Source organism: Athene noctua, chromosome 3 (genome assembly GCF_965140245.1).
Source record: "Athene noctua chromosome 3, bAthNoc1.hap1.1, whole genome shotgun sequence".
Taxonomy (NCBI): domain Eukaryota; kingdom Metazoa; phylum Chordata; class Aves; order Strigiformes; family Strigidae; genus Athene; species Athene noctua.
In genome coordinates, this window is record NC_134039.1 from 87,887,215 (window position 1) to 87,909,566 (window position 22,352).

Below are 22,352 nucleotides of genomic sequence, written 5' to 3' on the forward strand. Positions count from 1 at the left end.
TGAGTTTCCTCTAAATACTGCCACGCTGTGTCTTGCCTTTTCTGTTTTATGGACCTAAATCAGTACTTACCAAAGAAGCTGGACAGTGGCTCAAAGACTCCAGGCTCATCTCCTGGACAAAGCTCGTTGTCAATACTGAAGACTTAGGTTTCTTTAGTCTTAAAATACTTTCTTTTTGACTTAAACAGTACTACAAAGATTTTTTTCTTCTCTCTTCTGGCTGCTCTAGACTGTGCTCTACAGATACAGAAAATTTGTTTTCTTTTTGAATGTGCCAGCTAAGCCTTCAGCCCCCAATAGCTGGCTACATGCTTATCTTAACTTGGTTTTTTTCCTGAGTTTTTTTGTGTGGTGGAATTCTAACACACCTGTTGGTTTGGACTGGGCACCATCTGCAAGTCCTCACTTACTCTTTCAATTGAGGGATCCCAGAACGCCCAGACAGAGCATTTGTGTATTTACACAGACATCTCGCTGTCCCGGTGCCTGCAGACTCCTTTCCGAAATGGAAGGCTCTGTGTTGGAAGGGGGGTGTGCACACGAGTTACGTGTTGTCCTGTTTGCTTAGAAGCTCCCCGTGGTTCTGTTGGGGGACGCAGGCACCGAAGGAAACGGCACTGCTCTGGGCAGGGCAGTGGGCACACGTGGCGTCCCTTTGGCGTCCCTTTAGCCTCCAGAGTTCCACGCTGGTCCCCTTGGAAGCGTGTTCTGAAGGGAGCCGTTCCCAGCCCGCTCCACGCGTGGTGATTTGTGCCCCTGTGCGGGGTGCGGAGGGAGTGCCGAGCTGCCTCCCGCTGCGTTGGCAGCAGCGTGGGCTCACGCAGGGCTCTGCTGCTTTCTTGGGCCGTGGGGTGATTCTGGGCCAACTCTGCTGCGGGGGCTCGGCCCTTGCTTCCTGCACGGCTGGGGACGTGACCTGAAACCACTGCCACCCCCTTCTGGTGCTATCGCCTACAGATGCTGCTCTAGCAACCCCTCGTCGCCAAAGTTCTTGTTTCTGTCTCCAGAGAATCAATGGAATTTGATTTCTTTTTAATGCTATTTCAGCCCAACGCTTCCCTCTTTGAAGCCTGCTGCAACGAGCGGATCCAACAGTTTGATGACAACGAGGAGGAAGAAGATATCTGGGAAGAGAAGGAGATAACCTATGCAACCCAAGTGAAATCAAGAACACGGTAAGGTGAAAACAAAAGATTGATTTCTTTAAAATTTTTTTTCCCTTCGCTAAATGCCATGAAACTGTACATTCCAGTTAAGTCCGTGCTTAACTGCTTTTTATTTATGTGCTGTGGGGCTTTTTTCTGGCATAAAGCAGAGTGCTTTCCATGTCACGTTCCTGCAAAGAGGTGGTAGTTTGTCTTGAATGTGAAACAAAGATCCAGTCTAAGGGAATGCAACACCTAATTATGTCTCTTATCAAAGATATTTTAAAAAACTCCACCATTAGAGATAGAACTTACTTCTTTCCTCATATTTGGAGACAAGGAGGTTGAAATTGTAAAACTGAGGGTAGCAGACAGAATATTCTTTTTCAAAACGTTAAAAGAAGAAAAGTAATGTTCTGCATGAACGAGTGACCTCGTGTGGTGCATCTCTGGCACTGCAAATCACTAACAATTCTTCATCCCTTTGATATAGCTGGTTATTAAATAAAGTTACCTCTGTAATCCTAAGTCTGAAAATGTGATCAGATGAGACAGGAAGAATGGCCAAGACCTTAATGGTTATTTGCCTTGTGTCAATAAACTGCACGTCCTGCTCACACCCAGAATTGACGCCAGCCTGGTACTCCCCTCGTTTGTCTGCTCCTGTCACCCTCCAGCCCGGAATGTGTCACTGCAGCCTGTTTCCCATCACAGCTCTGCAGATGCATTTGGATAAGTAAAGCACGTAGGGACGGGAGTGGAACTGTCCCGAGGAGTGCCTGCTGCTGCTGAGCTCTGTGTCTTTTGGGGAAATGAGCCCTGTGAAGGGCACTCAGCGTCTCTCGGTCAGCTCACAGTCTGTGCTTTCTCCCTGGGGCAGGGAGGAAGCAGGTGAGGGGTGGACTGGCTGCCGTGAGGGTTTTTCTCATTCTGAGTCGTGTGGTTTAGATTTGGAGCGTCACAGACCTCAGAGAGTTCGTCAAAAAGCGATCTTGAGAATGGAGATCACGACGGCAGCGTGGACTCCGAAGAAGAGGAGGAAACAGAGCAGCAGCCGCCTCCTTCCTCAGCAAACAGCAACAAGAATAATATTTCTGAGCAGAAAGACTCTGACTCCTCTGAAGGTAAAGAGTTTCAAACAGCATCATCCTGTGTGCAGTGAGATCCGTAATTACCTCTGCAGAACAGCAGTTTGCAAATTGCCAAGTTTCTGTGGCTATTCTGTAATTCCACCCGGGCACGTGGGAAGTGAGAGTTTTTGAAATATTGGTGAGGTTGAGCCCTGCCCGGCTTCTTCAGAGTAGCAGCGTGATGCTGCAGCTCTGCTGAGAGCCACACAGGTACAAGTACAACACTGCTGGCTCTTCTAGTACAGATACTGCTGAACAAAAGGGCAGTGGAGGGTTGTGACGTTCAGTCCTTACATTCTGTTAGGATTGTTTTATGCAGACCCTTGCCAGGTATCTCACACTCTGTGTATCTGCCTTTTCTGCCGAGCTGCCTTTCTAGTTTTAGGTAGCACGTTGTAAATCCATTCTTACAGCGCCTGGAGGAAGACTGCAGAGGGACAGGGTTTTCTCAGACCCCAGTGCAAATAGTGCTGTGTAAGTTAACGAGACAGTGTTGTCAGCAGAACAAATTCAGCCAGCTAAACAAAGGGACAAAAACGTTAACGTTCATTCCTTGTTTGGTGCAAGCATTGTCAGTTTAAAAATGTTTCTTTTTCTAGGGGGTGTCTTTGTACTGTAACTGTGAGCATAATGCATTCCAGTAATCAGCTCTCTACACCCATTTGGTAGTGTCAGATGTTTTGAGTTCTTGTTAGGAAGAACCATTGTAAAAAACACAAATGGCAACCCGTGGATAGTGTACATCTGTTCAGTTACCCTTCCAGAGACCTTGGTTCAATTTTTGAGTGAGTGTAGACTCGGGGGATCTCTCCTACTCTCAGTTTTGTTGCCTGTAAATCAGATTGCAGAACAGACCTCTGCAATCCTTTTTTTCTTGAGAAAAGGTAATGAAAAATGCTTTTTAAAAACCTGTGATTTTGGGGAATAGAAGTATCCTCTAATGAAAGGGGAGTAGGCTGGGACTGTAAAAATCAAAATTATGTTCTTAGTTTTGCTGAAGATCACTTCTGTGATGTTAAACATTTTAATCCATATATCAATTCCTTACCTGTAATTGTCAAAACGGAACAGTTGATGATTGAAACGGTTGAAAGCCATGCCACTTAGCTTTTGACAGGAAGGTAAGGTACTTGGAGTTCAGCTGAAAATCACTGGCTCAAAGAATGAAGATGTTCATAATGTCATTTTTCTGAACTGACGCGTCTCTCGTGTGGATAACATTAATATTTATCACAAGAGGGATTTTGGAGCTGGTTGTCTGTAACCCAGGAGGCAGGCAGCTTCCCGTAGCTTCCGAAGGAGTGCCGGCGGATGCTCTGTCGTCTTTTGCCTCTGGGATCACGTCGAGTGTTTCTGGGATGGCCGGAGGTTCTGCAGACTCGTGTTCCACCAGTGCACTCTTCTGCCTCCAGGGTCCGGGTGGACAGCGGTGTTCGAGCCCGTGAACTCCAAGCCCCCCGCGCCCTGCGTGGCCATGGACGTTGGCTCGAGCGTGTGGGACTCGGCGGCCCCGGAGAGCACCACGCCGGAGGAGAAGGGCTGGGCAAAGTTTACAGACTTCCAGCCTTTCTGTTGGTAAGAGGCACACGTTCCTTCCATTCCTCCGTAACTTCGGAATGAAAGAATATTTGAAATATGGTTTGATGGAGTACATTGACTAAAATCTTTTCTTCTTCCCTTTCCTTTCCCCTCGCTACCCCTTTTATTTTTCAATATTGGCTGAGTTTTCTGGATCAGGGCCTCAGACTTTCCTCTGTCTCCCAGTGCTTCTGACCTGTGTTAGTGTTCATGTCTCATGACACAGGAATACTTGAAGTGTCATCACTGCTGCTACACTAGGAGTGTAAAATCAGTAAATGAACATGTTTTTTAGAAGTCACAAATATTTATGTAAAGAAAGGGTAAGGTCTAATGATGTAGGGAACAATATAATAGCCCTCATGGTATAGGGAATAACGTAATAATTATATATATTCTACATCCCCACTGTAATAATGGGGATATTTGGAAGCACAACCAAGATACCTGTACTTCATTCTCAAGGCTTTTTCCTCCCCTGCTTTAGCTCAGAATCGGGTCCACGATGCAGTTCTCCTGTCGATACAGAAAGCAGTGATTCAGATGGAAACCTGAAGCAGAGTCAGGACAAGAACTGTAAGTGAGAACATTCCAAGACAACACAGATGTGTTATTGAAGCTGTTTGAAATCTTGCATCGCATACCAAGCCTGCGAGGGACAATTCCCTCCAGTGTCACTTCCCTTATCTTACCTGAAGTCTCTCTTGTACAGAGATCAAGCTATTAATATTGTAACTCAGAAATCCTGATGTTTGATGGGATAATGTTATTCAGCAAAAAAAGGATGAAATTTAAGTTAGAGTTGATGTCACAGAGACGGTTCATTTGTAAACTGCTCACAAGTCCTGTTTTAACTGTATGCTTGAGTATAAAACTACTTGGGAAAAATTAAAAGGATAGGGTAAGTTAGACTGGGTAATTGTGCCGAGCCAGTTGGTTAACTTTGGTCTGATTTCTTTCCCTTCTCCTTTCTGAGCAAGGAAAAATAAAATTTAGTGAAGGACTTTGATGGAACTAAATTAAACTTTTGTCTGTAGTAACCACTGAAGGGGGGATGCTACTGGAAGAGAGAGCACGGTACCTCTGCCCCGTGTGTGCTCTGCAGCTGGAGAGGCAGTTCAGGAGAGCTCAGGCTGTTTGGGGTGACAGTGTTGTGTGCCCACGTTGTTTGTGTGCCCAGTGCTGTCGGGCGCTGGCCCTCACACCAGGAGGGGTGACAGGTACCAACCTGGGGAAGAAAAACTTCCTGAGACTGCAACACTTCTTTACCACTTCCACGAGAGGCTTTTTTCTTTCCAGGCACGCACCTGGAATCCAAACCAGTGAACACCTCAAAAAGCTGCTTAAATTATACCACAGCGAGTTCTGAGAGCGAAGTTAGCAGGGACCCCAGGGACTGTTGTAACTCTCCGTTCAGGCTCATCACCATTCAGCAAATGAAAGAAATGGTCTCCCCTGCTGTTTGTGTTAAACACAGACGGGAGGTGGCAGGTGGAGAACACTGATTTGTGGGGTTGTTATTTCTCCTTCCTGGTGAAAATAATATTGCATGCTGTGGGATCTGGACAGAAACCATCATCTCAAAATCTGCAGTAGTTGTAAACCCTCCGTGGTACACCACCCCTCTTACTCGGGGTCGTACGTGGGGAGGTGTTCCCATGGTTTTGTTCATTTTGCAATGTGAGTTGTTCCTTTTTCTCAGTCAGCGCTGCCTCTCCCTGCGTTTGGAACGTCTGTGTCACGAGGAAAGCGCCGCTGGTGGCCTCGGACAGCAGCTCCTCCGGGGGCTCCGACAGCGACGAGGAGGAGGACAAAGCCGATATCGTCACGGAAACCATCAGCACGGGCTCGGGGCAGGAGACCGTCAAGCTGACTGTGGATGCTAAAAACGAGAAGGCTGTTTTCACCAGGTGCGAAAGGGATCTCCTTGGGCCGGGGTCCTGCTCTGCTTTTACCCCTCGTGTGGCTCGGGGATAATGTGTTACGTGTCCCTTCCAGACGCCGTGGGTCCAGGTGTCCCGTGTGAGGATGTCCTGCAGCTTTCTTGTCTCAGGGGTTTTGTCGTAAGAAAATAACAGGTTTATTTTAAGAAAAGTGTGGCTGATTTTAGCCGCCGAGGCCTGTCGCGGGCGCGTGGCCCGTCTGTGTCGGGCTGCACAGGAGGCCGGGGCTGGGCTCGGGCCGGGGCAGCTGGCCCAGGCGGGCGGAGCGAAGCCTCACGCGGTGGCACCTGCAAGGTCTGGCACGGAACCCGTGGGTGCTGCTGGGGGGGGGACACTTACATGCCTCAAGCTGTCGTTTTCTTCTCAAAGTAGTACATTATAGACAATAAATGATGAAAAATGCAAAATGCCGGGAAAGGTCCAGCAGATCCTGAGATCTGTTACGGTTTGGACAGCAATTTGGGTGGAATCACAGTGCTCGAATCTGGCCATCTTGAACAATTTGAGAGGGAAATTGCATTTCAGAGCAGTAAGCATCCAGTTCCCTTCGGTGCATCCAGAAGTATTACCCAATTGTAAGATACTTGGGTTTTTTTCCTCGTATTCTTTACAAATATGTAGGGTATGATTTCACTAGTTGGAGCCCCTGTGTTTTCTGCATCTGACTCAGGAACAGGTATTTACTTTTTATGATGTGGTGGTGATGTGACTTTCTTGGGTAGTCAGTGTGAGCACGTTGAGCACCTGTGAGCGGGTGCTTGGCACGTGCCCACACCCTGCAAATAGCTACTGGGAGTTAAAAAGCGGTGGCTGAGGAAACGAGTGGGCTCACAGCACTAAGGAAAAGGATGGAGGCAGTTGGCAAAGGTCCGTTCGGTTAGGCAGCTCTGAATTGAGCTTTTCATAAGGTGACTTTTTTATTGTTGATGCCCACCTCCAACGGCCTTTGCTGTCCACCCTCGGAAGGGGTGAGATCCCTGGGATTCTCTGCTCCCAGTGATGGCACCTGAGAGCTGGGCTGCTGGAGGGAGTTAGTTTGTACACGCAGGGCTGGCGTGGCCAAGCAGACTGGCTTCACAAAAAAATGAAGGCTGAGGAGAATAAGAATACTGCCTGCTGTGCTAAAAGCAGCATCCCCTTTCCAGTTTTCTGTGTACTTGAATTATATCTAATTAAACCCATTGGCATGTGTATCTAAAACAAAGTCTGTGCTCCAGATGATTTTCCTCTCTGCTGTGAGTCGAGCAGCCTTACACATGTGACTGCCTGGATTCACAGTAGCAGTGTAAATCTTACTTGGCATGTTCTCACATCTTCCATTCATTTCCTAGCAGGTAGGAATTTTTATTTTTTTCTGATTTGGCTGGCTAGATGTTGTGGGCCATGCTGCTGTTTCAGGCAGCGTAATTTAAAATGTGTTTTTCTCTCTTCAGTGAGAAAAACTCTCTCTAGAGCACTCTCAGTAAGGACGAGGCTTCCAGAACCTGCTCGGTTTTGCATGATTGCAGTTCTACAAAACTAATTCTGTTTTGGCAAAGAAAGTAAATACTTGAGTAACCACAGTCTCCACTTTAAAGGTGTCTGGCTTTCCACAGCTATAACCATAGCCAACAATCAAAGTAGAAGCTGTAGGAAGACAGAAACCTGTTAGAAGGATGGTGATTTCAGCTGCTCCAGGTCTGGTTTGGAGCCAGGTTTCTCCTGGTGTATGAGCTGCCATCTTGACCAGTGATGATAATGGGAACTTCCCAGTATCCTCAGCTCTCCCAAACCAGCCTGCCTTCTCTTGGAACAGGTGCAGTTAAATGACCAGTAGTGAATATATTCACTTCTTAACACGTTCCTTAATGATTCCAAGGAAATGAAATATGCCGAAAGTTTAAGAATATTTTGGATTGACTGTGTGCTTCTTGATGACCTTCTACAAGCACTTCCCCAGAAGTGCTAAACTTGTACCAACACACATGCTATTTCTGCAGAAACAGGTCTGTCTTCTCCTTCCTTCCCCTCCCTGCAGTACTGAAACCTACAGTGGAGATCTTCAACGCTCCTTGAGCCACCCAGGGCCTCTGTAGATTCTGCAGTCACCAGGGACGTGGAAGCTCCAGATGTGCAGTACATGTCCCTAAATACCCTCCACGATCGTCTTCTCAGCTGCTGACGCTCCTGCCCATAGCACCCCAGAATTTAAACTCTGGGAATTTGTCCCTGCATGGTGCAGTAGAATGTCCCTCATGGCAGCTCTGCTTAAACTGTGACTAGGAACGTGGGTTACCTTAAACGTCATACTGAAGAAGGTGTTTCAGATGTCTTTAGCTAATTTCTCTACTTTAAATGTATTTAGCTAACTTTCTTTCCCACACCTAATTCTATGTGGTAGTTTCTTGTGAAAAAGCAAGTCGTTTTGCAGAAGTTCTCTGACTAAAGTGCTTCCAGTATTGCCCACTCCCGATAACTTCAGAATTCATATGTTAGGCTTGAGAAAGACTTTTTTTTTTTTTTTTTTTTTTTACAATGTATTGAATCTTTTGCTTTTTTGGGTATATTGATCTGAATTTTATGTGGAAAAAGCCATATTCACTGACTGTACTCTGAAATAGCTTTTGATTGTTCCTGCATGTTCTGCTGGCAGGAACAGCGCTTGAGGATACGGTTGTGAAGTTAACTCTTTTGTCTGTTTTTTCAGCAATCTTTACTGTTTTCTTTTTCTTCCCTGCTTTGCTTTCTCTCTATTTCTGCCTCTCTCGCTGCCCTTCTCTCTTGCTGTGGGTATTGCTCAGAGTATTTAGACCTGCAGTCAGAGGGTATGTATGACACCGACCTTCTCAGGGTTCCAAACATCCACCTGACAAGTAGTTTCTCCCATTTGTTACTTCACACTGGGCTGCAAAAAAAGAGCTGTTGGGCCATTGGACTGGGAAAGCTCATCTTTTCACAGTCAGCTAAAACAGATCCTAGAAATTTGATTTGGAAAACCTGAATTTGAGGTTGTGTGTCTTTGTGCACGGTCAGCAGAGCCAGTGGCGAACCACTGAAAAGCAAATACAGTGTTCAGTCGTTCCACACATCGTGTCCTTGAGCTTCTGCCATTCCACCTGTTTGTGAGCTCTTTCTGCAAATAGGATTATTTTTTTTTTCCCATTATTTTAAAAGGAAAGGTCGTGCTCTGGTCAGGATGACTGTAGGACAGCCTGGCCGACTGCAGTTTGCTAAGGCACACGCTGCTGGGCTCTCTCCTGCGCTGCCTGGGGCAGTGGACAAGGCTCTGGAGACTTTCTCACAACAGCACTAACAAATATGTCACTTGTATGCTGTAAGACACCACAAAATAATGGTTGATGTGTTTTCCAAAGGCTTTTTTTAAAAAAAAAAAAGAAACACACTTTTTTTTCCCCCCCAATGTTTTCTTTCTGTTTTAAATTGTGGGGTTTTACTCATTATTTTCTAGAATTCATCCGTACAAATGAATTTTCCCAGTCACTGCACAAACTGGCAAAAATCTGCTGTAATTTCCAGATGACTGAAAAAAAAAAAAGAAATTCAGTGTAAATAAGCATGTCTCATAACTGTTTGGTTTGAAGAGGAGCATGGTACAGCAGACAGGCACGCTTTCAGATCCGGAAAGGACAGAAACCCCCTCCTGACTCCTCAGAGCAGGAGCTTCAGGGAACGCGGCTCTGCGGGTGCCTGCAGCCTCCCGGGGCTGAACGTTCAGAATTGTAAGCTGTGTGCTATTTTAAAATAGTTGTAATTACAACACGTACTCGTTTGACTTCCTATATTAATAATTAACAATGTCATTTTATCAAACTTTTGAAAGTTTTCTGCCTCTTTCATAAGCAGGCGAGTGCCTGTTGTGTTTATCTGGCAGCACGTGCTATGGGGCTGTGCTTTTTGCCCGCAAAGTGTAATATCGAAGCTATTAACGAGCGATCCGAGAGGCTCACTCCGTGCCAGCGTGTGGCTGGTGGAGCGTTCCCGAAGCTGCTCGGAGCGAGCTGGGAAGGTCTCAGAAGTGTCTGCGGGGCTCTGCTGAAGTCGCAGAAGCCGTCGATGACGGGGACGGGTCGGCCCAGGCACACAGAGCAAACAGTCATGAGACCTGCGTCGGGGGGGCGGAACGGCGGGCGCAGGAGCGGGCGCGCCGCGGGCAGTGCTTCTTGTGGGAAGGGACTTGCATTTCTGGGTCTGTATGGAATTAACCCAGCATAAAGAAGAAATGCAAAAGCTTATCTGAAGTATTTCACTGCTGAGTTGTTCAAATAAGGCTTCTAAGCAGCTCTTTAAAAGATGAGCTGTGCTTAAAAAGAAATCCAGCTTTTGCTGTATATGGTGATAGTGGGCTTGGGATGTTCATAACTTTTAATTTCTCTTTCAGTTTATTAACTTCACCTGCAATGCTTTTTTTTCCCCTTTAATCTTTTTCTTTCTTCTTTTTTTTTTTTTTTTAAGTGGTTGAATATGTTTATTGTCCACTTCTCCCTAGTGCCTCCTCACCCCAGTAGCTTGGATAAGCAACTGAAAAAGGAAGTTTAGAGGGGAGGCTGGAATCCATCTGAACAGTAGTGCTTGCTATCTGTTAAAAACAAATATATTTCTTCTGTGTCTGTGTGATACCAGTTCTCATTTAGTACATTCTTCAGCTTTGGAGGCAGACACTGTAGGTGCTGCAGCAGTTTTCTTAGAACTGAGGTGAAAATGAGACCCTTGCAATTTCTGCATTTTGCAGAGATTTCTCCAATTCCTGCATTACCGTTTCTGTAAAATCACTGTAAAAGTCTCCTCTCCTTTCTGCTCATCCACAGTTCTGGGACAAAAGTACTTAACTTTTGTTCTAACAGCAGTGACAACCCTAAATTGCTGAAATAGCTCAGAAATAGCAGCTGGCAGTGGTTCCTCCCATTGCTCTGGGCATGGGGGCCGGGGTTTCCCCCCCCGGGGGGGTCCCGGGGGTCCATCTGGGGCGGCCGTTGCATCGGCTGGCACTGAGCAAGGAGTTTTGGTGCAGCGCCCACTTACACGCAGCAGAGAAAATAATCCTCCAGTTTCCCAAGCTGAATGGAGTGACGTTGTCACCGTGGATGTTTTGAGCTCTCCCATCGGGGATACGTTTCTCGTTTCTGTTTGTCTCGCATGACGCTCGGTTTCACCGTTGCACGTGATGAGCATGAAACGTCAGCACGAGAAGTGGTTGTCTTGCTTGTGTCTCCCCTTGCTGCCTGACCTCAGAGGGCTGCTGGAATGCTCTGAACAGATGATGAGGGGAAAGGAGCGTGCTGCGGGAAATGGCATGGAGCACGCGACACCGTTTTTTTAAAATTTGGCTGCATGTCAGCGTATATTTGTTCAGAAAGATGCATAAAAGTGACTGACCTGAGCTCCCGTTTCACCAGAAAACTTTTCAATCAAACATGAACACTTAGTGCAATAATTGACATAGATGGGATCGTTTAAGCTGACAGAAGTGTTGGCCTTTTTAATGAAGATTGCATGTAAATTGGGAAGCCAGACCTCCCATGCTGTGTGACTTTGTCTAATGAACAGCCAAGAAATACTCAGGGAGTGTGTTGAGGAGCGTGGCTGCCCTCTTTGTCTTTCCGTTGGTCCTTCGGAGCCTGGTTTTGAAGAACTTGCCTGTGGGCTCAGCATGAGACTTATGTTTACGCTTTCATACTTGCCTTGCTGCTGTGTTTATAGTACCACTGTTTTTCCTAGTGTGTCTTCACCCTGTTTTGTTGTCTGTGATACTAAATGTTTACCAAAGAGACTAGAGGATATCTAAAGTATATCCCAGGAGCCACAGTAGTGAGCTTCAGAGGTGGGTAGAACTGCACTCTAAGGCTGTTTCAGTATCACATCCTTCTTCCCTGAAATACCTAAAGCTCTCTGATCGTTTGGGACTGCAGCCCGAATTCTTTATCGACCCTTTGGTAATGAGACACAGATCCGTTCTGCCCTTAGCGTCAGGAGGAGCTGTACTAGGTGCTGCAGCTCAGGGTCAGTTTGGCCTTTCGGAGCCACCAGCAAAGCTCTTTGGTGTAATTTTGTCTTGCCAGGTCTGAGAGGCTCTCGGTAAACAGAGCCCTGGGCAGACAGGGTGAGAGCACGGTGCGTTTTGCAGTAGTGCTGTCAAAAAGGAGTTTGCAGGGTGAAACTGGGCAGGAGAGTTGTTCCAAAAAATCACACCACTAAGTATTTTCTCTGTAAAGCTGGTGGAAATGTAGAGGAAGAACCGAATTGTTATCAAAAGTTAAGCGAGCTCCTGACACTTGCATCTTCATAAATAAAGAGCGTATCGCTTTGTTTGAACCGGGTATCAGTTTTGATACAGAACGACAACTTCGCGATGATGAAGTGTGAAATTTGTTGAACCCTGTTTTTCAAAGAAGAAATTACACTTCAGGACAACAGTTGTATCGTTAGCTTGAGGAAGCTTTGCATTTGCAGGATTTTGGCCTTAGAGCACAGAAGAATGAGCAGCCATTGTGTAGCACCTCAGGTCTGGGATGAGGGTATCGAATATTCTTGGTCTCATGTTTTGCATTGCACATAGTAAAAGCTGAGAACTCCATGCTGCCTTTCTGGCAGATTTTTCTCTAAGAAGTTTACGGAGTTGAGAGAGCTGCAAGTTTCCAGTAGCACGTGGAAACCAAACCTCTGCAAAGCATTCAGAGGAGTGTGGGATGAGCAGGTCCCGCGCCCCGTGCGGGCTCATCCCCGTCGGGCGTCCGGCAGAAGGTGACACCAGAGGCGGCTGGAAGGGTTTTCTCAAGTCCCTTGTCTAAAGCAACGTGTGTGCTTTAGGGAGGGGTCACTGGAAGCCTCCCTGAAACCAGACATTGCTCTGTCACGGCTTTCCATGGCTGCTTCTCCCCTGGTGGTTGGTGTGAACAAAAAGCTGTTGGCATTTCCCGGTGGCGAGGCAGTGTCTGTACCTCATGTGTGCATGTGTTTTGCACAGACACCAGTGCCTTCACCACAAGTGTTTCCGTAGCCTGTCTCCTCTGGTACATCTGCACATCAGTTAATGTGAAATAACAGCTTTGGAAGAAGTAGTACTTTAAATACTTCTTAGCTTAAAATGATTATTGTAATTTATCACATAATCATTCCATCCGAGTGCTTGGCAGTACGCATCACCCAGAGGAGATGTGGTTGTACCTGCCTCGAGGAACTTGCTGCCTTAAAAAACGAACCATAGAGGACGTTTAAGATACGAAATACATCAGGTAACACATCCCGAAGAGCAGGAGAATGACTGAGTTGTTTCCCTTTCACCATCTTTGCCATCCCCTGCCGTGCTTCACAGCAGTCTGTGAAATGTGTCGTTGGAGGCTGTTCCGAGTCCGTCACCCTCCCGGGACAGCGGCCACAGGTCACCAGCCCCACGGGGGAGGTGGCTCTGGCAGGAGGACTCTGCCCGTGCCTGGGACAGCACGCAGGTGTTTACCCTCCCGGAGACTCGGGCTGGTTACCTGCCTGCTCTCTGCCCGCTGCTAGACACCAGGCAGATAGTCCACTGGTGCCCCAACGTTCCTTCTGCCTCTGGACCCCACAGTTATCTTCTTGAAGTTCTCCTGCAGGCGCCCTGCTGCCCGAAGGCCAAGCAGACTCTCTGTCGGGGATGCTCCGAGCTGAGCCGTCACGCCGCGGTGAAGCGCGCCGGGGCAGCGCTGCCAAGCCCGTGCTCACCAAGCCCCCGGGTGGGAGAACACCCCCAGGCTGTGCCAGGGCTGTCCCGGAGCAACCACCTGGGGATCAGGAGACAGCTCCGACTTCACGCAAACTCTGTTCTGACCTTCTAGGGGTGAAAGTGGCTGAGCCTAGTAACGCAGGTTGTATCTTCTAGTCTTACGTTCTGCTGAGACTGAAGAGTTTGGACGTTCAGCTTGTGCTGGGGTGGCGAGATTCCTCGGGAAGCACACTGCAGGGCTTGTAGAAAGAGAGGAGTCTGTTACGAGTGACCTCTGGAGCAGTATTTACAAACTCGGCAGTTAAGCTGCAGAATTGAGCTGTGATGTTGAACTTGGTGAACAGAAGGGAAAATTGTCCTGGCTCTGGGGTTGGAAAGCCCAGTGGGCATGGCTGTAGGTGGCATTCACAAGTGCTGAGTGTCTGTCCATTGTGAAAAAGGACACAGCTCTGGACAGACTTACGCTTGGTGTTGGAAAATTTGTACAAGTGGCTTTGAATTAGAGCTTAAAAATTCCTGATTCTTTCTGGAGTGGGGAAGCATTAGAGATCTGTTGACGAGGAAGGGTCTGCAGTAGATTCAGATGTTGTTGCTGATAACTCTCTTCCTTAGCCTGCCTCGACCAGCCTCCTGAGAGAACAGTTGTATTCTTGGCGGGCAGGGCTCGTGCCGGATGGGTGTCGAGGGAGCACAGCTGGCCAGAGGAGTACCGGTGCAAAATATCTGTAGGAACGAGAGTTTATTCTAGGCTAGAATTAGATACTGTCATCAACCCTCCTGCCTGGGTCATAGTTTTCTGTGTTCCACACAAACTCCCTGTTTTGTTTGACCCCGTCGGTCTGGCCTGGAAGAGCCTCCTGCAGGGGTTTGCGTGTCCAGCTTTGCCTTTCCGTGAGCCTGTTGAAGAGTTTGAAAATTTCCATGCCCCCCTTAGTGGTCACGTAACCTCAGGATTTCATAACGCTGGAATCCTTGTGTCATGGAAATTTTAGTGATTGAATTGAAGAAGTTTATCTTTGAGCAATTTAAATAATCCCAAGTTCCAGTTTCTTGTGTGGGAAGCCATTTTCTGATGACATTTCTGGCAACTTAGTTCAATTCTCTGCTGTCTCATCTATCCCCTGCTGTCTCTCTAAGGTGTATTTTTGTACTTGCAGTATTTCTTTTTAAGAGCATGTTAGCCCTTTAGGAAGATAAATGTTTTGATCTCATGGCTCTTCATTTTTATGTGTTTTTTTTTCAAGAGCACACAGAAAAGTAGCTACAGAAATAGAACTTTGATCTCAAAATCTCTGTCACATGTCTTAATTACCAGACTGTGATTATATGTATGCATTATAAACTCACCCCGCAGCTGGTGACAGGATTCCAGCTCAGTCATCTACTGAGCTTTCCTTCCAATTTTGCAGGCTTGCTCTCTGAAAGGAGAAGAAATTGTTCTTGAAACTGGGGCTGAGTTATAACGGTGAGGAAGATCATTCCCATGCAACCTTGTCCTCTGCCTTAGAAGGCAAAAAATAGAGATATTCATAGAAATCACTTCTCCAATTAGAAATATGAGTCTTTTTAGTACAACCTGAGACGGTTTTGAAGTTTTATGCTAGCAGGATTTTTCCTTTTTCAGGATTTGAGCTTCTTTTTCTTGTAGGGAGACATCATTGGAAATGTCCCTCAGGCGTGGGGTCTGTCGTCTGATGTGATACTGAAAGCGAGTTAACTTAACCGTGTTTGGCTTCTGAAGTTACCACTCCTGAATCTCCAGTCAGCTTTTTCTTCCTCAGGATTTTAGGTTCTGTACCTAAATTTAAGTCTTTTCTAGGTGCACACAGAGGTATGAGGTGCTACTTGGGAAAAACTGGTAGAGCAGAGCCACGTGGGTGCCCGTGTGAGATCAGAAATGCACTCTGCCAAAACCAGCAGCTTAAGGAGCAGCGGGCTTGGAAATCTGCTTGGTGGCCTTGGGAATGGGGGGCAGTCCCAGGAGAGGTGGGCTCCTCCAGCCTGCTTTGCCCCCGAGAGGCTGGACCAGAGGGTCTCTGGGGTCCCTCCAGCTCAGGCTCTCCTGTGGTCCTGTGTTCTGGCGCTGACAGTCTCTGCTCACTGCCGAGACAAACCGTCTGCTTTCCGCTCCCCGCAGCACACTTGGCTTTCTGGACCCTCTGAACTTGCAAAGTCTTGGCCAAATGTGCTTCACGTTTGCATCCTTCTGCTGTTTGTTTTCTGCGTGGGTCGGTAGGAGAGCGCACGGGCAGAGGTGGTTGCAGAGGGCGGTAAAATGTTGGATTACGTGGGGAACTCTTAGGGCAGATTTTGCTGCAGGAAATGGCAATGCCTTTCTTGAGGAGCTGTTCTTGTGCATATTTGGTGTCTTGTTGATTTTTAGGAAACAACCTCCAGGATACGTACACTGCTTTTTAATTCCAGTTTATTTTCAGTTCTTAGTCCTTTATGGGATTTTTGTGGCCTGTGCTAGGAGAGGAGGAGGAATATTTTTTTCTCCGTTGGAATTTAAGCCCCATTAATTGACGTTTTAACATGAACTTGAATTCTCCCCACACAGTGATGCAGACTGCATGGTTATTGATAAGCTGGCCATCACTGACATCGGAACGACAAAAGCACCCAAACCCCTGAACAACGTGGCCCAGCACTCGGAGGAGCTCCAGAACACCGCCGCTGTTGTCACAGCCGTCACGGAAACGGCCACAAAAGACAGGTGAGATGGTTCTTACTGTGTCAGTAAATGTGGTGGTTGTACCGAGAGTGTGCAGCCAGAGTTCCACATCTGAGCGTCTCGGGGTACGTGACACTGCAGGTCGTGTAGAGCTGCTACTGCCATACACTGCTCATACCTTTCAGCTTCCCAGAAGCACTGTCAAATGATCTGTTTTATTTTAAAAATGGACTCTTCATTTGTTACTCATGCATAAGAAGTACTCAGCTAGTATGGGTTTGTGTGTTCAGTGAACATACAGACATTTACAGGTAAAATACTATGAGGAAATGCAGGAATGTTTTGATAACTGAACCTGGAAGGGATCTTAAGGAGAAATTATATTAATAATTTTTTGTGAATGTGACAGTTTAGGTCTTTTTTAATATGGAAACGAATTCTTCTTCGGGTCTAGTGCTCTCACCTCCACAGCTTTGCTCTGGCTCCTGGTTTTGGCCAGAGAGATGCGTGTCCATAACCAGGTGCCTCTGCTCTGCCTGGGCTAAGGGTGGCTCCATCCTCCTGGAGCAAACTTGCTGTTAGATTAAATCTCAGACGTGGGGCTTAGCTGAAGCCACACGGCTGGGCCGTCCTACGGGAATTTCTTCTGTGAAGTACCATGGTGGGAGGAGGAAGCTCTAATCAGCACTTTGAACTGTGTGCAGCCGATGGGCTCCGTTACAGCTGGTCCCTGCTCCTGGCACTGTGGCCTCGCACCTCCCTGGTACAGCCACTGCTCTGTGTGCCTGAGCCCACCATTGACACCACCTCACACAGCCCCTGTGTGTCTGAGCCCACCATTTACACCACCTCACACAGCCTCTGTGTGCCTGAGCCCACCATTTACACCACCTCACACAGCCCCTGTGTGTCTGAGCCCACCATTGACACCACCTCACACAGCCCCTGTGTGCCTGAGCCACCATTTACACCACCTCACACAGCCTCTGTGTGCCTGAGCCACCATTTACACCACCTCACACAGCCTCTGTGTGCCTGAGCCCACCATTTACACCACCTCACACAGCCTCTGTGTGCCTGAGCCCACCATTTACACCACCTCACACAGCCCCTGTGTGCCTGAGCCCACCATTTACACCACCTCACACAGCCCCTGTGTGCCTGAGCCCACCATTTACACCACCTCACACAGCCTCTGTGTGCCTGAGCCACCATTTACACCACCTCACACAGCCTCTGTGTGCCTGAGCCACCATTTACCCCACCTCACACAGTTCTAGTGCTGGTGTAACTCGCACTGGGGAGGAAGTCGAGTATCCCATCGGGTCGTTGTTCTGGCTGCTGCACCCCGGGTGCTGTCAGGGCTCTGGGTGCATCAGCGGGCGCAGGGAGCTGAGCCGGAGGGCAAAAACCCTGAGAGCAGGAGCCTGAGAGCCCGGCCAGTGGCCCTGTCCCGGGGCGAGGCGGGGAGTTGAGTCGGCAGAGACCTAAACCCCGCTCCCGGGCTGGGGGGGAGGCCCCGGGTGAGGCTGGTCAGGCCACCTCCGTCAGGTGGAGTCGGGGCCCTGGTGGTGTGTCACAAACTTCTGGTTTAATAAATGAATTAGTGTTGTGTAATCAGTGGTCAGCGCTGACTTCTCAGTTTCTGTTTTGATTTCTAAATGTAGTGTTTTGTAACGGACTTGGAGGAGGCTCTCATTAGGAAGCAAATAATGTTTTAGCAGACAGAAGAAACAAAGCTAGAAGAAGGATGGCTCAGCTAGTGCCAAAGAGGGAAGTTTCCAACCAGGATGAAAGTCGGCTTCAGGAGCGAGTATGTTCCAGGAGTCACAGGTTTCTAATCTTCCTCTTTGGGTTTCTCCTCAGGAAAGAAGAAGTCTTGCCCTGTGCTGAAGCCACATTAAATGGCCCTGCTTGATGAAACAGATGCAATGGGACGTGTGTGATCCAGGCCAGGCTGCTACCTGGTGATGCAATTTGTCAATTTTTTTTTTTTTCATTTTAATTTTATTTTTTAATAAATGCTGCATTGATGAGAGAGCTGGCATTCAGGACCAGACATGCAGTTTCAACACCAACAATCTGTTCTGAAAGACACTTGCATTGTCTAAATGTAGCATTGATCAGTTAGTCATCACAGGAATGATGGGGTTCTTCCCAAGCAAGCCTTCTGCCTAATTTTAGTTCCTTGTCCCCTTCCCTCTCTCCCTTGTTTTTGTTTTGTATTTGGGGTTCAGTCCTATTTTCTTAGTGTTATTGCACACAGTATTCAGCTTCTCTTCAGAAAGGTAGCAGGTCTAACGCTGGGACTTGGACAGTGCACAAGAGTCCCGCAGTCGTGTGACCAAAGTTCCTGATGGAGCTGTCTTTGGGCAGCATTTGCACCGCTTTTGTATAGCAATAAAGCCTTATCAGAAACATTTCATAGGAGGAAAAGATGCAAACACTTTAAATGGGATGAAGCAGGGAGGGATTTTATTTTACATTTTTGTGGGGTGGGAGGGAAGTCGTTGGCATTGTCCCAAGCCAGAGGCCAAGTAGCTAATTTGCTGTGATGCTGAACTGTCTTTGAGAAATGGGAAGTCTCTGCGTTGGGGTGAATTGCTCGGTGCTCTCCCCTCTGGAGACGCAGCAGTTGGCTGCCGGTTCGTGGGGCAGTTAGCCACTGGCCTCTCTGCCCGGGCCATCAGAACTCAACTCCCCGATGTCGTCCTCCCTTGGCTGGAGAGCACGCCGAGCAGGTGGCGTGGTGTTTGCCAGCTGAGAGGCTCGTGATCCACTGGACTGCTGCCGTGCAGGAGCGAGAGCAGATATGGCACAAACAGGTTATCAGGTGTTTGCTGGCTTTTTGGAGACTAACGTATTTTCAAATTATTATGGAAATCCTTTTCTGTTTGTTTTGTTCTGTTTTTAAAGTTTTTAATGGATGCAGGAACAGCAACACTTTTGCACTTTGTACCTAGTGACAACATTGGAGAGTGAAACGGCCCCAGCACAGGACTCCTGCTGTTACTCCCCAGGTAGTCAGTCACGGAGAAGTTTGGGGCGGGGGGGCCGGGGGGGGACACTCGTACCGCTGCCTGTCGAGTGACACAGTGCGGAGAACCGGCCTGCGCTTCCGACTGCCCGGGAGCAGGGTCAGGCGAGGGTGTGTACTCGACTCTGGGACAGAGGATCTTCCCGTAGGCGAAGGACCCGCTCTGGGCAGCCCGTGTGACGCGGGGCTGCACGGGGCGGTGCTGGCCTCTGCCCTGAGCTTGTTCCCAGGCCGGCCCCGTGCACGTCGAGCATACGGGTGTAGATGTTGGGCCACTTGCAGGAGCGGGCTCGGGCTGGGGAGAGCAGGTGGCCATGGCCAGTGCTCCAGTGCTTATTCTCTACCCCCTGTAGTCTAGATCCAGAGCTGGGCCCGCTTTTGTGTGTAAGCTGTATGCTGAAACCCACCTGTCAGATGTTAAATGCCGCTTATTTTATTAGTCCAAGACCTAAGCTGGAAAATCATTCACTTTGGAATAAAAGCATGAAGCTTGACACATAGGTAGCCAAATAGCTTATTTTCAGATATATTCTCACTTGTGCATAACGAGGGACTTTACCCTGTGAGTATGAAAAAGTACCTCACACAGATCTGTTGTTACGAGCAAAGGCATCCTAGCCAGACTTCAGTCTTTTTAAAAAATACTTTATTTTTAACTGTGATATGTATGTAGTGCATATGAAATTTTCTTAACTGTATTGAGAGGTGGTGTCGGGGGGTGGGGGTGGGGGGGCGCGGGGGGAGTGAGATGAACAAAACGTTTTCACTGCTAGAGTCAGTCTGTTCTGCTGGATCAGTATCCGACGGTGACGTACCCGCAGCACGAGGCTATCCTTGTGCGCCCAAAGATAACGTACTTTCGTTTTTGCCCTTAGGGAAGATGAGGATTTGCTTTGCTGGAATACCAGATCTGGAGGTGGCGGTGCAGAAGGCAGGCTGAGGTCACTCTGTGCAGCTTGGGAGCTGCCTGCTAGGGTTGGGGGCCACTTGTATGCTGCTGACATAGCTGTGGTTTCTCTCAGCTGCAATTACTCGGTAAGCAGGTGCTTTCATGGCACTGTACTGTTGTTCTGGAAGGCTTCTCACTCACTCCTTGTAATTTAAAATAAATAATTTAAAGTTACATTGTGCTGGGAGGAAAACTCACTTTCTGCTTTGGTTACCCTGCTTGCTCTTTGGAGATCAATCCCACTCTTAGCCAGGATTATCAGAAATGATTAGTGGTGGTTTTGAGTTCCTAATTGGAGACACGTTAAAGTCTTAATTTTCAGAGGATTGGTGCTAGAGTTTTTCTGAAAATCAGGTTTTCTTTGGGCATTCTTTAAAGACCCAAACCCGATACTATGAAAACGGAAAAATCATTCATTTAATACAACATTGGTGCAGCTTTCTCCAGCAGCTGGTGGAAGACACGACTGGGCCTCGGTCCTGTTAAATCCCAGGTGATGGCAGTAGTTCTCTTCCAGTCTCATTCACGGTTCTTGACCGTGGTGCTTGCAGGCTCCACCATGCTACAATTATGACCAAATCCATTTAGGATCAAGAGATTTAAGTGGAAATGTCCGCAGCAGGCACAATTTGATCATCCTTCTGGCTTGACACGTTTTCAGCCTCCTCGTTAAAAAGGTAAACGAACTTTGCTCTAGGTTAGGTTATAGACAAGGGGTCACCTTACATCACCTCGAGCCGTGCTGGCCGGCTGTACCCGCCCGATCTGTTCGTGACACCTTGGTCTGGGGAGCAGTTACCTCCCCCTGCAGAGCGATACGGAGCGGCTGGCAGCAATAACACCTGAAACGCTGCGGAGAGATACGCCAGGACGTGTCTGCCTGTGCCTTCCGTTGCAGATTCTCAACTTGCTGTTCGTTAGCTTCGGCTTTGAGTCTATAAATTTAAATGAAAGCTTTAATAACGTATTTAAGCATATCCAGTGAGAAGACCTAAAACCACAGTGTAGTTGCTGGGAGACTCGTTATCTTAGGTTATAAATTCGGTTACTTGTGTCCAGTTACTTTTGTGATAAGACATTTTACCGGTAGTTAATTAGATGTGTAGAAGTGCACAAGCTCTCTTGCTGTTGTGACAGTGAATGATTCCTCCGCATTGGGGATTTAAGCTCGGGATTACACCTCGTTGCTCCCGTCTTGGCTGGCTTCACACCAGCCACCCAGCTGATCTAGAGAAAGTTCCTCCTGAGGTGTGTTGGAGTTTGTGGTTCAGAACAGATCCAGGGTCAGGCGGTGGTTTCCTTGCCTGGCTTGAAATGATTTTATAGATAAACCGCTCCTAAATTCCTTTCTCTTTGTAAGTCTGAGCTTCCCCTCTACCTGCAGTCAGTGGCTACGCAGAGGTTGGAGGGTCCCGCTGCCCGTGGCCTCTCTTGCTGTTCGAGCTTCCCACCATGCAGGCCCAGGTGCTGCCCCACGCTCTGCAGGGCAGCTGGGCTCTGCTTTCTGCTTTTAGGCGACCCCTGGGCCTGGCCTGGCGGGCGGTAACTTGGCCAAACCCTTCCCAGTGGTCGGGCCCTGCCCCGTGTGCTGCCAGCGCCTCGTGGGGGCGCCGCGGGGCTCGCCGGGTTACCTCCCCGCTGAGTAAGGCACCTGCTCGAGGGAAGCTCTGCTGCACGTGGGTTGACTCAACCCAGCTACACCCGTTCAAAAACCCCTCCTGGATACTTGCTTGCTTAGATACTTGGTCAGAAAGCAGTGGGGACTAAACAGAATTGAACTCAGCACTGTCCTTCCTCCTCGATGTGCAGTATTTTGAACCTGTCCGTATCAATATGGTATATATAATTTTAGGTTTGAGTATGTATGCTGATGAGTGTGTATATAGATATATATTTGCAATATGTATTATTCCATGTATATTTATACACACACAGCTGGATATTGTGAGCAGCCTGGTGAAGCAGACAACTTTCCTGTCTTATACGGCTCCGCCATCACTAACAAGTCATCGACAAATATTTGTTGTACAAGACCAAAACCAGCAAGGCGACCATACTGGGGAAAACGGTTCTGCTGGAACATTGCAGCTGGGGGGGGGTTGCCCAGCTGGGCGGTGATACGGTGGGTTACAGGAGAGCAGCAGCTTGTCCCGTGATCCCGCTGGAGCTGCTGGCGTCGGGCTGCGGCGGAGCCTTGCCCCCG

At 48.0% G+C, this 22,352-nt stretch overlaps 1 protein-coding gene across 1 annotated transcript in view; it reads left to right on the top strand.

Annotated features, from left to right (window-relative positions):
• The window catches only part of PPP6R2 (protein phosphatase 6 regulatory subunit 2), a 102,381-nt gene extending 84,171 nt beyond the window's left edge, over window positions 1-18,210 (top strand). The window contains exons 19-26 of the mRNA XM_074903611.1: window positions 1,048-1,175; window positions 2,094-2,269; window positions 3,688-3,850; window positions 4,341-4,429; window positions 5,556-5,763; window positions 8,577-8,600; window positions 16,050-16,205; window positions 18,030-18,210. Of these exons, the coding sequence (XP_074759712.1) occupies window positions 1,048-1,175; window positions 2,094-2,269; window positions 3,688-3,850; window positions 4,341-4,429; window positions 5,556-5,763; window positions 8,577-8,600; window positions 16,050-16,205; window positions 18,030-18,081 (996 nt within the window). The 3' untranslated portion in view covers window positions 18,082-18,210. The remainder of the gene's footprint in view (window positions 1-1,047; window positions 1,176-2,093; window positions 2,270-3,687; window positions 3,851-4,340; window positions 4,430-5,555; window positions 5,764-8,576; window positions 8,601-16,049; window positions 16,206-18,029) is intronic.
• The last annotated feature ends 4,142 nt before the right edge of the window (window positions 18,211-22,352 follow it).